The 12,311-nt window shown below is 51.4% G+C and overlaps 2 protein-coding genes and 1 non-coding gene across 3 annotated transcripts; all 3 read left to right on the forward strand.

Moving 5' to 3' along the window:
- The first annotated feature begins 416 nt into the window (after positions 1-416).
- On the forward strand, positions 417-5,535 carry LOC125520195 (Leucine-rich repeat protein kinase family protein). The gene is made up of 7 exons (XM_048685035.2): positions 417-2,156; positions 2,648-2,781; positions 3,851-4,094; positions 4,186-4,394; positions 4,497-4,546; positions 4,760-4,880; positions 5,017-5,535. The coding sequence occupies exons 1-7, from the start codon at positions 872-874 to the stop codon at positions 5,263-5,265; spliced, it is 2,292 nt and encodes a 763-aa protein (XP_048540992.2). The 5' UTR covers positions 417-871; the 3' UTR covers positions 5,266-5,535.
- Positions 5,536-11,078: 5,543 nt separating this feature from the next.
- On the forward strand, positions 11,079-12,127 carry LOC125523202 (protein VACUOLELESS GAMETOPHYTES-like). Its single transcript, XM_048688252.2, has one exon. It carries the CDS (start codon positions 11,250-11,252, stop codon positions 11,898-11,900), a length of 651 nt encoding a protein of 216 aa, XP_048544209.2. The 5' UTR covers positions 11,079-11,249; the 3' UTR covers positions 11,901-12,127.
- Positions 12,128-12,238: 111 nt separating this feature from the next.
- Positions 12,239-12,311, forward strand: TRNAF-GAA (transfer RNA phenylalanine (anticodon GAA)). Its single transcript has one exon. It is a non-coding gene; the product is annotated as a tRNA-Phe (tRNA).

Here is a 12,311-nt window from a genome sequence, read left to right on the forward strand (position 1 = left end):
GCTGGATGGCCTGTTGGCTCTGTTTGTGTATGGAGCGGCAGTTGAGTTTATGGAGAAGAGAACAAATCGGCACTGCCACTGTGGCATCAGCAGGAGAGCAGAGCGCGCGCTCCGCGCTACGACGTACTCTACTCTACTGGCACCCTGGCTTGGCGTTGGCTAGGGACAAGCAGCGCACCGGACCCGATACACGGCGTCGCCCTGGCTCTCCCACCTGCCCTGGCGCCTAGCGGCTCGCCGCTACGTGCTCCGGTGGCCGATCCGTCGTTCTCGATCCCGAGAACCCCACTCCACTCGCCCCTGTTTCCCGTCGAGCACGTACGTGGAGCCCCGCGCGAACCCACGCAGGCCTCGCTTGCGCCCGGTTTTAATTCCCCGTACTGCCGCAACCGGTGTTACTGCAGGCACCAGGTGGCCGTGCCCCGCCCCGACGTGACCTCGCCCGGCCGCAAGAGCGCGCCGGTGACATGCGCCGATGCGCACGCGCACGCAGCACATCGCGTCCGATCGAGCCTTCCCGCGGCGGCCACATGGCGCCGACGCCGCCCCCGCCACCTGCTCCGCGGCACCCCACCGCCACGACACGCGCTCGCCCCTCTGACACCCTGCGCCCACCGCGGTCAACCCCACTCGGCAGCCGGAGCGAATGAGCGACGGCCGACGGTGGCAACTGTACTGGTAGCGAGTCGCGTGTTTATTACTTCGGCTGGCACGCACTCGCGCTACACATCCCACTCTTCTTCCACGGCGGCCACTAGCCACTTGACTTGCCCACCCCTCGGCCTCGCCGCGATGACCAGCCAGGCTCCCTGAAGCGCCGGCATTGCGCCACCCGAACATCCCCACCCCACCTCTCGGCTTCCCAGGTGCAATGGCGTCCTCCTCGTCCCATCGCAGGGCCGGCGCTCCGCTCCTCCTGCTGCTCTTCTGCTGCATTTCCACGGTGGTCACCGCGCAGTCCCAGTCGCAGCCGCAGACGACGCTGCAGTCCTCGCAGGCCAAGGCGCTCTACCGCGTGTGCCGCCTCCTGGGCTTCCCGCCGGCGCTGGCCGCGCTCGTCAAGTCCCCCGACCCCTGCGCGCTGCGGCCCACGCCGTCGCTCGCCGTGGCCTGCTCGGCCGGCCAGGTCACGGCGCTCTCCGTGCGCGGCGACCGCCGGCCCGACCCGGCGTGGCGCACCGCGCTGCCGTCCAACTTCTCCGCCGACGCGCTCTTCACCACGCTCACCCGCCTCCCGGCGCTCTCCAACCTCTCGCTCGTCGCGCTCGGCCTCTGGGGCCCGCTCCCGGGCGCCAAGCTGCTCCGCCTCGGCGCGCTGCAGGCGCTCGACCTCAGCGCCAACTACCTATACGGCGGCGTGCCCGAGCAGGTGGCGCGCATGTACTCGCTGCAGAGCCTCGTGCTGTCCGGGAACTGGCTCAACGGCACCGTGCCGTCCCTCTCCGGGCTCGCCTTCCTCCACGAGCTCGACCTGGGCCGGAACAGGCTCGACGGCGCGTTCCCGGAGGTGGGGAAGGCGGTGGCGAGCCTCGTCCTCGCCGACAACAACTTCACCGGGAAGATCCCGGCGGAGGTGGCCTCTCTCGGCCAGCTCCGGTTCCTGGACGTGTCACGGAACCGGCTGGAGGGGTGGATCCCCTCCGCCATCTTCGCGCTCCCCGCGCTGCGGCACATCAACCTGTCGCACAACAAGCTCTCCGGGCAGCTTCCGGCGAGCACGGCGTGCGCGGACGCGCTGGAGTTCGTCGACGTCTCCGCCAACCGGCTCATCGGCGCGCGCCCGGCGTGCATGCGGTCCAACTCGTCGGCGCGCACGGTGCTCGACGCGGGCAATTGCTTCCGCGACGCGAAGCTGCAGCGGCCGAGCACCTACTGCAGCCCGGGGGCGCTCGCCGCCCTGCTGCCGCCGCCGCAGGGGAGCGGCGCCGAGCAGGGTGGGGGCAAAGGCGGCGGGGTGGGGATGGTTCTTGGCATTGTGGGCGGCGTCGTGGCAGGCGCGTTGCTTATCGCGGTGGTGATGGTGGTGGTGCTGAGGAGGGTGAGGAAGCAGCACCCCGGGGTGATGGCCTCGCCCAAGTCGCCGTTGATAACGCCGGCGAAGAAGGGGGGCGGTGCAGCGAAGGTGGCCCAGAAGATTGCCACCCCTGCCGATAAGAGTAAGATAATAAACAAATTCACCCTGCATTTGCTTTGATTGCTTGATTTCATTTGTTACTGTCCGCTTCAGTTAATCTGTACCATGTTGTTATTACTCTTTACCAGTTTCATTTAAGAGGGGACACAAGATCATGGGCATTGTAGAAATGAATGAGTAATCTATGGTTTGTGGTTCAAAAGAGAACTGAAGGAGTAGTTTGAACTTTGAAGATCACCGGTTGCTTTAAGTTCCTCTTGCGTATTTTATTTTTGAATCAAGCCTAGTGACTCACTTAAGTCAAAGCATTATGGATCTTACTTAGACCCTGAGTTTTTAGAACATGGGAGGGACCCTTATTCCTTGCTCCACAGAAGACTTTGATAAAACAAAGCTGCAAAGTCAGACAACCGAAAAGGGAAAGGAAAACAATGAACAACGACATAGTATTAGTGATCAGCCAACATTTTGCAGGATAACATGCCTTGCCTAACATGAACTACATTTTCACAGGGCACGCATCGCAAGCCGCGATGGTGAATACGCTGGAAGTACCGGCGTATCGCGTATATACCGCGGAGGAGCTCCAAGAAGCCACGGACAACTTTGCATCCTCCAACTTGATCAAGAAGAGCCCCCTTGCACAGGTATGCCATGCATCAATGCAGCCCTTTTCAGCCATAATGGTTGAGCTTTTGTTACTTCAGTCCTGCAATTCAGAGGTTCAACATATACTGCAGACGGCCTGATCATAGCCATGCACATATTTTGTTGTTGAAATATTGCATGTTAAACATGCATGTTCAGCTCTGCTAGGTGTTCAGATGGGATCTTGTCAAATGGTCCACTCAAGCATCTCCATTCATAGTAGAGTACAATAGTGGTCTGCCAATTATTGTCCTTATGTAATTATTATTATGGTAACCGCATTTGGTTCACGTCTTATACACCTGATAAACAAAGAAAAAAATTATCTGTATTATTGGGGCTTGACAGCCTGGCAAAATGTACCCTGCAAAAAAAAACTGGCAAAATGTGGACTTCCATACCCCTAATTACTTCACACATGGAGAAATTGCTTTCATTTTTCACTAACAGTGATGGTACATGATTAGATTATTCAAATCTCAATTGCTTTCATACCCCTTATTATTGCACATATTCGGAGTACACACGGGCGCGTTAGGCAGAACAACACACTAGGTGAGGATGGTAGCGGCTCCAATTTTTTCCTACCATGTGCACGAAGTCGAAATAGAAATACACACTCGTATTTGTACACATGGTAGGAAAAAATTAAGATTTGTGCACATGGTAGTGTGAGTGTCATCTGTGTGGGTTCTGCTCATCTACCATGTACTATACTTCAGAAAAAGGATAATTCAAATCCTAGCAATTTGAGTCTTTATAATTATGACTAACAAAATTGTTCCCTTGATATTTAGTGGACTTTTTGGGTCTACAATTGAATTGAGACACAAACAACAGTTCATTTTATTATGTATTTATATTAGTACATTGCATCAGTTTATCGTGCATCATCAGTCTTTTTTAATCAGGTGGGGTTGAACTCTGTTTTCATCAATTCACCAGCTGTCTCTCTAGCAATTGTGAACCATGGTTCTGTTTTCACTTTTCAGTATAGTTTTCTTCCAGAAAGTTTGTCAAGACTAATTTTATCATTTGTTTCTGCCCCATTCTCCTTCCCACTTACAGCATTACAACGGCCAGCTTCAAGATGGCACAAGAGTTTTGGTGAAATGTCTCAGACTAAAGCCAAAGTATTCTGCTCAGAGCCTGTCCCATTACATGGAGATAATTTCTAAGTTCCGCCACCGCCACTTGGTTAGCATCATTGGCCATTGCATTGTCAATGACCAGGAAAATCCTACTGTTGCTAGCTCGGTATACCTCGTTTCTGAATGCGTAACAAATGGATCTCTAAGAAGCCACCTTACCGGTAAGTATAGCTGGAGGCATCACATGTACCATTACCACCTATAACCAAATAGTTGCAGGTATCTGACTTAACCCTTTGATTTGCTTCACAGAGTGGAGGAAGCGCGAAATGCTGAAATGGCCGCAGCGGGTTACTGCTGCCATTGGTATCGCGAGAGGGATCCAGTTCTTGCACAATGTGACTGCCCCAGAAATTGTACAGAATGATCTCAACATTGAAACTATTCTGCTGGACAAGACCCTCACGTCGAAAATTAGTGACTTCAGTCTCCCCATGATATCAACCAGCAAGAATGGCAAGGTACTTCCAGAATATTGGTCAAGTTTTTATTTATTTAGATTATTGGTGAAGTCCCTCACTTGCCTAACGGACAGATATGTTGTAACCGTTCTTATCTTGCAGCTATTCTCTGAAAACCCTTTCGCTGTCGACGGGGAAAACGACCATGGCAGGTACAGTGTTCTTGCAGAAAGAAAGTGACATCCGCACTTAATAAACTGGAACTAGGGCAGAGCTACTAGTTATCTGAACAGAGAACAGACATGAACCTAATGATTAGTTGTTGGAACTCAAAGGATACGAACCTAACCTATAAGACTGAATGCGGATTTGATTAGGCCGCTCAACCTGTGACCTAAAATGATTATGGTTCTGTCTGCCTGCAGCGCTCAACCTGCAGAACATGGGGACAGGGATGACATATACCAGTTCGGCCAAATCCTTCTCGAGGTGATCACAGGCAAACCAACGGCGTCGCAAAGCGAGCTGGAATCCCTCAGAGCTCAGGTGACTCTCAGTTCTCAAGCTTCATGTTCACATCACACTGAAAGATACTATCACCAAAAGCTTAGAGCTTCATACTTCTGAAGAAATTGTTACATAATGATTCTGAATTTGCGTCCCGTGTTGTCAATCCGTGTAGCTGAGCGAGGCCCTGGCCGAAGACCCGGACATGCTGAAAGACATGGCCGACCCGACGATCCGCGGCACGTTCGCGGTGGACTCCCTGAGCAAGGTGACTGAGGTGGCCCTCAACTGCACGGCCGGTGACCCGAGCGAGCGGCCTTCCGTCGACGACGTGCTCTGGAACCTGCAGTATTCCATGCAGGTGCAGGACGGGTGGGCGAGCAGCGAGAGCTTGAGCTTGAGCGTCAAATCACAGGCGCAGTGAGTGCAATGCAGTGCTCTTTTGTAGCGGCGCACCTTTGTGGCCTGGCCTTTTGCTGTGGAAGGGAGAAGCAAATGTTACTTGTCCCCCGTATATAGAAGTGTGTTACTGTGTTACTGTTGTTGTTGTTGTTGCCGTAAACTTCATCACTATTAAGTTGAAATCATTAGATCACTAGCTTTTTTATGTTTTTGTTTTTTAAAAGATCACTAGCTTATTTGTTGTTGTTTGTTGTATAAACACCAGGACTATCATGTTGAAACCATTAGATCACTAGCTTGTGCTGCCATTTGTCTATCTACCGATCATCTATATTATTGTACATTATTAAGCCTAAACGATTAAAAATGCAGCTGTATTATTTAGTGTATATTATTAGCTATTTATAAGCTCTCGTGTTTCGATTACCATGGGATCATTCCCCCTTAATCCATATGTGAGGCGGATATAAGGAGGCTTGGACTCGTCCGCCAAGTCAAAATGACGGGAAGGGCCCTTGCCAGAGCCAAAGCCCATCGGTCCGCCGGGTGCCTCCTCCAGGTCGATGAGAAAGCATTCATGGAGTTGGAGTGAAATCCATAAAACCACTACAAAAGCAGTGTCATTAGTAAAAAATCACCACTTTACAAACCATGGCAAAATTCACCGCGCCAAAAAAAATTGAAAGTGGCAAAAAAATGATGAACAATTTTTAGATCTCCTTGTGACGTGGCTAACCGTTCGCGGGGTGACGGCACGCGTAACGGCCGCTAACGACTAGTCTGGCCGGCTCGGTCAGAACAACAGCCAACCCAGCTCATTCACTCAGGTCAATTCCACCGCGCGACCCTATCCTGTTCGTCCCCGTCCGTTTGGGGTAAAACGAACAAACAAGACGGCCCAGCGCGCAGGCGCAAACGGACTTTTGTCCGCTTTGTGTCCGCTTTCGACCCATCCCCGGCCCAAGTTTACGCTGGTTTTGGGGTGAAACGGACAGCGCGCGGACGGACAGGACGCGCGCGCTTGTCCTCCCCTGGCCCGCCTGTCGGTGGGAGAAACCAAACCCCCCCACGCTCATTTGGCGCCATTTCCCCCAAACCCTCCCACGTCCCTCCCGCCGCCCCCTCTCTCCCCCGTCCATGGCCGACGCCCCGTCGAGTTCCGGCGGCCTGGCCGTCGACCCGCCCGCAAAGGTGAAGAAGATGGCGCCAAGGAAGCCGCGGTCGGAGTGCACGCCGGAGGAGATCGCCAAGTTGGACGCGGAATCGGCGAAGAGGAGGGAACGGAGAGCGGTCGTCAAGGTCAATGCCGCCGTGGCCAAGTTCGCCGCCCAGCGCGATGAGCTGGAGGCCGCGCGGCGCAAGGCCGCGGCTGACGAGAAGGAGGACCTCGTCAACAAAGCGCACGCCATCCTCATGCTTGGCATGGGCCGTCCGGCCGGGTTCCCTGCAGCGGCCGTCGGCCCGGCGAGCACAGGCTCGTTGGTCGCCCGGCCTACGCACTGCCAGTCGCCGACCTCGTGCACCGCGCCCATGTCGCCCGGCTTTCCTCCGCCAAGGCACGACGGCCAGACCCGTTTCTCGGGGTCGTCAGACGTGGGCTTGTTCGCGCCGTCGACACCGCGCCCCGCGGCCGTCATCGACCTCAACGTCACGCCTGGGTCCAGCAGCGGCGGCCGGCCAGCCGCCGAGATGCAAAGAAAGTAGGCACGGGCACCGTTCACGGCCACCATGCCAGCCCCCGCGTCTTGTTTGACGGAATGCCAACCCCAACGCCAACGGTCGACGACCCCTTCTACAACCAGTACATGGAGGACGTGATCTTCGAGGGTGGGCATGGCCGTGCCTACGACCCCGAGGAGACCCAAAATCAGGATGGTCGTGCCCAGTACGTGCCCGATGAAGAGGCCGACGACCGTGCTGACTACGACCATGGTGACTCGTGGCATGAAGATGATGACATCTATGTCGAAGGTGATGGTGATGAAGAAGAAGGCAATGACGTTGATATTAGTGGCAAGCCATTGTTCATCGACGAGCTCACCCAAAGAGCGGAAGCGCAAAAGAAGAGGAAGAGCATTCGCACGGGTTCATACACACAAGATAAAGACAAGTTGATTTGCCAAGCTTGGATGGAGATTAGCCAAGATCCGAGGACCGGCGCGCAACAAAAGGGCATTGTTTTTTGGACGAGAGTCCACAAAACATTCAATGAAAGGAAGATGTTCGAGCCCTACCAAATTACAAGCAACCGTGGCATCGACTCGATTCAAAAGAGATAGTTGTTCATCCAATAAAAGTGCAACAAGTATCAAGCCGCATTTGAGAGCGTTCAAGCACGACCCGTGAGTGGTCTCAACGTTGGGGACACGGTATGCTCTCCTCTTCCTAGCCCTTTCCTTACTACGGCCATGAGACTTCGGCCTTGTATATGTTTGCATGTTCACTTCTTTTTGATCATGTGTTGTAGGTATTTCAATCTTTGAAGGCATTCAAGGCCCGGCACAATGACAAGCCATTCACTCTTACGCATTGTTGGACGCTCATCAACAATTTCCCTAAGTTCAAGGGCCAATACCGTGAACTACAAAGGAAGAGAGGACTGAAGACGGCCAAGTTCGCCGGAGGTGGAGATGGCGAGGCGTTGAAGAGGCCGAGGGGCAAGACCAACTCCAAGGTTGATGACATACGTGATGCCTCATCCATGGCATTGCATGACACTTTGCATGGCATGATGTCTCAAAAGGATGTGAGGAACAAGAAGAAGCGGCAAAGCAAGGACGAGCAAATGAAGCAATACCTAGACCTTCAAAGAAAGAAGCTTGAGATGGAGGAGGCGACCAAGAAGAGGAAGATCGACATGAAGGAGGCGGCCCGGCAAAGGCAGCTCGACATGGAAGAGGCCGCCCGGCAAAGGCATCTCGACATCGAGGCCGACAACGTCAAGGCCAGGCAGAGGCAGCTCGACATCGAGGCCACCAATGCCGCCACCAAAGCGAAGGAGGTGGCCCTTACGATCATGAGCGTGGACTTGTCGAAAATGAGCGACAAGACGAGGGCCTGGTTCGAGGCCAGGCAAAAGGAGATGCTCGACGCTGAAGGCCTGAACTAGGTCGTCCGATCGGCGTGGCCGTTCTTTTTGGAGGCTGGCATGGGTGTCGCTCGCCCGCTGGGCCGCTGACAGTGTGCCGGCGAGAAAACATTCATTTTGGAGGCCGACTGTGTTGCCGGCCGCTGGCTGTGTTGCCGGCGAGGACAACTATTCATTTTGGAGGCTGGCTGTGTTGCCGGCCGCTAGCGATGGACGTGTAGGCCGCTGGCTTTGTTGCCGGCATGATGAACTGGGCCGTGAACTAGGGCTTGGCATTTGAAACGTTGCTCTTTTTTTTAAATAGACGCGGACAGGACGGGGCAAACGGATGCGGCCGCCACCGCATCTCAGGACACGCCCGGACACGACCCCAAATCTCTACTCAAACGGACAGAATTCGGAAAAAACGGACGTCCGTTTGAGGTCGCATGGTGAAGTTGGCCTCACACTCCTCTCTCGTTGCTCCTTCACTCTCGCGCCCTCTCACCTCTGCGCCGCCGCCAACGCCGCTTACCCTCGCCGTCGACACACAATGCCTTCTTGAAAAGACAAGGACGAGATAGCGAGAGAATCTTGTAGGTGCTGACTAGTTAGTAGTTAACTGAATTTACTTTTTTTACTAAATCTTCTAGGTGTTTAGCAGTTAACTAGTTAACTAACTTTCACTTTTAACCGAATCTTGTAGTGCTGACTAGCTAACTCGTTAACTAAATTTTGGTTTTAACGGAATCTTGTAGGTGTTCAGTGACTTTTGGTTTTAACTGAATCTTGCAGGTGTTCACTAGCTAACTAGTTAACTGACTTTTTGGTTTTAACTGAATCTAGCAGAACCCCACAAAAAAAACTGAATCTTGCAGGTGTTCACTAGCTAACTAGTTAACTGACTTTTGGTTTTAACCAAATCTTGTAGGTGTTCACTAGTTAACTCACTTTTGTTTTTTATCAAAACTTGTAGGTGTTCACTATTCAACTACTAAATTGACCTTTTGTTTTAACTGAACCTTATAGGTGTTCACTAGTTAGCTATTTAACTGATTTTTTTAGTCAAATCTTGTAGGTGTTCACTAGTTAACTAGTTAATCAAACTTTTGTTTTAATTGAGTTTAGTTTAACTAGTGAACTGAATTTATGTGCTTGACAAAATTTTGAACATGTTTCATGAGCAAAACTATGAAAGGGTGATGGATAGATAGACTTATGACAAAGAGATTGCCAAGCATAAGAAGCAGAATGATGTGAGCTCGAGCTCATAAGAAGCAGATTGACATGTTTCATGGGCAATTGCCAGTGCATAGAGTTTGTGAGCTTGAGCTCACGTGCACCCTTTGCTACATTAAATTTCAAAATACATAAAGAAAATTTAAAAATGATTTGTTCGTTCATTCACTTCGATCCGTAAGTAGTTCATATTAAAATATTTAAAACATTTTGTATTTGTAAATGAAGGGAGTACTTGAGTTCGACATCGTTTGTGCTCAGATTCTTTTGCATGGTTCATAAAAAACATATGCATGCATGGTTTAGATTCAACTATACTCCTTGTGTGCTTCAGTTTGGGTAGTTCTGTAAAGCACGAGATACATTCCTTCACTCACCATGTGCCTTGGTTGATGAGATTTTAGATTTGAACTCTATAAACCGGAAAGGAGGGGTATGTCCTCTTGCTGCGAAGTAAGCATAGTTTAGATGGTTAGATTCTTTGTTGCGCATGCATATTTTCAGGATTTTTTTTCAGATTCTATGGCACTACTCTTTTTGTGGTGTAAGGTGTGCCCGTCGATTATGAGGCGCTCTTTTACAAAAAAGGACTATATGCGTCATCTTCCTTGTTAGACCAACTAAAACATGTAAGAACATAGTGATAAATTAACTTCTTCAGACTGACAGTTAGAACTGCGTTTACCTTTTTTTCCAGCTAGGAACGCGCTTACTTGGACAGATAGATATCCCCTTCATTTATTTATTCGGGATCAGCTCATCACCAACACTAGTAGCTATTCAAATCCAGACCTAGAAATTAGGAAAGTGGACGAGTCAAATATGACATGCCTGGTTCAGGTTCAACTGTATAATCTTTATAAGCTTGTTAGACCAGCTAGAAACTTCTACATCCAACAATTATGAATAAGATTAAGAACACTAACGACTTTTGAGACGGAGACACATACATTTGGCCGGTGTGCTTACTTAGCTACAAATCTCTAATAATCAGCACTACAGATGTAGTACCAGATAATCGGTAGCAAAAGCCCCGTGAAGAGCTACAAAAGTCCATAGACCGCCTAATTGACACTAATGAGTAAAATCTCCTTGTGCTTCGGGCCCCCATAGTAGCAACAAAGAGTGTGCTAAACTATTGGCAGGGGTAGAAACTGTTGCGGTTAAGAAATTACAACCTTCCAAATAGAAACTAGCCAATCCATGGGTATACCAAGAAGTTATAAAAGTTGTCTCTGTAAACCAACCCCCTAAAGCGAAACAAGCACAAGGAAAGAGCAATATGCCAGACCATCCTATCCACAACTACCGTTTGGGCGAGTCAAAGTTGACATATATATGCATGGTTCAGGTTCAACTATATGTTGTTTTGCTTGTTAGACCAGCTAAAACAGATAAAACATGATGATAGATTAACTTCTTCAGGCAGACTGTTAAGAGCGCGCTTACTTTTCATTTCCCGGTAGGAACACGCTTACTAGGATAGATACATACACTGTCTTCATGTTCTAATATTCATATTTTTGTTTCCACAAAGACTTAGACACATACACTTGTCTATACTCTTGGTTCGGCGTGCTTACTTGGCTATAAATAACTTCTCTCTGTTTTAACATCTCCTGTTTCATTACCGCAAGGAACTCCAAATTTCCGATCATCATATCTAAACACGAGAAGCCGAGCGCCTGGGGACGAAAACCATGACTATTCTCTCCAAGGATGCACCTGCGGAGATCTCCCACCCCGCCCACCCGGAGCACAAGCTGAAGCTGACGGCCGCCGGCGCGGCGGAGTTCCAGTGCGACGTCTGCAAGGAGCTAGGCGCCGGGGACCGGTACACGTGCCGGCCCTGTGACTTCGACCTCCACAGCGACTGCGCCCTCGCAGAGGCCACGCTGGCGCACCCATTGCTCAAGGGCAGAGAGCTCCAGCTCCGCTACGGCGACGACGGCGGCAGGACATGTGGCGCCTGCGGCGGGAAGGTACTCGGGCTGCACTACCACTGCGCCGCCAAGAAGGGCATGGACCTCCACCCGTGCTGCGCGGCGCTGCCGCTGGCGATCCCCCAGGAGGAGCTCACGCTCGAGCTCCGGAAGGAGGCGTCTCACCGGTGCAGCAGCTGCCGGGAGAGAGGCAGGGGCAGGACCTGGTTCTACCGCTCCACCTGCAAGACCGTGTACCTGCACGTCGCCTGCGTCAGAGAGATCGCTCGCCGGAGCCGTGCCGCCGGCGACGGCTCGAGCACCGATCCGTTCGCTTCCGTCAAGGATGCGGCGCTGCAGATCTACCGCGCAAAGAGGGACGAGAGTGAGTTGGAGCGCGTCATTCTCGAGCTGGTTCTTGGAGGTTGATGCCGCAAAGCTTTTCTCCCAAAGGAAGATTTGCAGGTTGATTACACAATTTGCTAATGAGCCAACGGGACTATTCCGTAGTATGTACTGCCTAAACCGCGTGTGTATTTTATGGACTTATACGATTATTTCACAGGTCTTAGATTTTCTTTCTTCCATGTAAGAAGAACATTGTCACGTACGTGTAAATATATAGCAAAAAGTCTATGGTATAGAGTTCCAAGAGATGCGTATTGCCGATGTACATTGACTATTCGCTGCTACGTTGAGACTCTGGGGCCTGCCTGAGCAGCAAAATTTAAAGATCACTATACCACTAGACCAACGTACAACATAAAGCGGGGATAGCTCAGTTGGGAGAGCGTCAGACTGAAGATCTGAAGGTCGCGTGTTCGATCCACGCTCACCGCA

The sequence above is a fragment of the Triticum urartu genome, chromosome 7A (genome assembly GCF_056163025.1).
Source record: "Triticum urartu cultivar PI428250 chromosome 7A, HENAU_Tu73, whole genome shotgun sequence".
In the NCBI taxonomy this organism is placed as follows: Eukaryota; Viridiplantae; Streptophyta; class Magnoliopsida; order Poales; family Poaceae; genus Triticum; species Triticum urartu.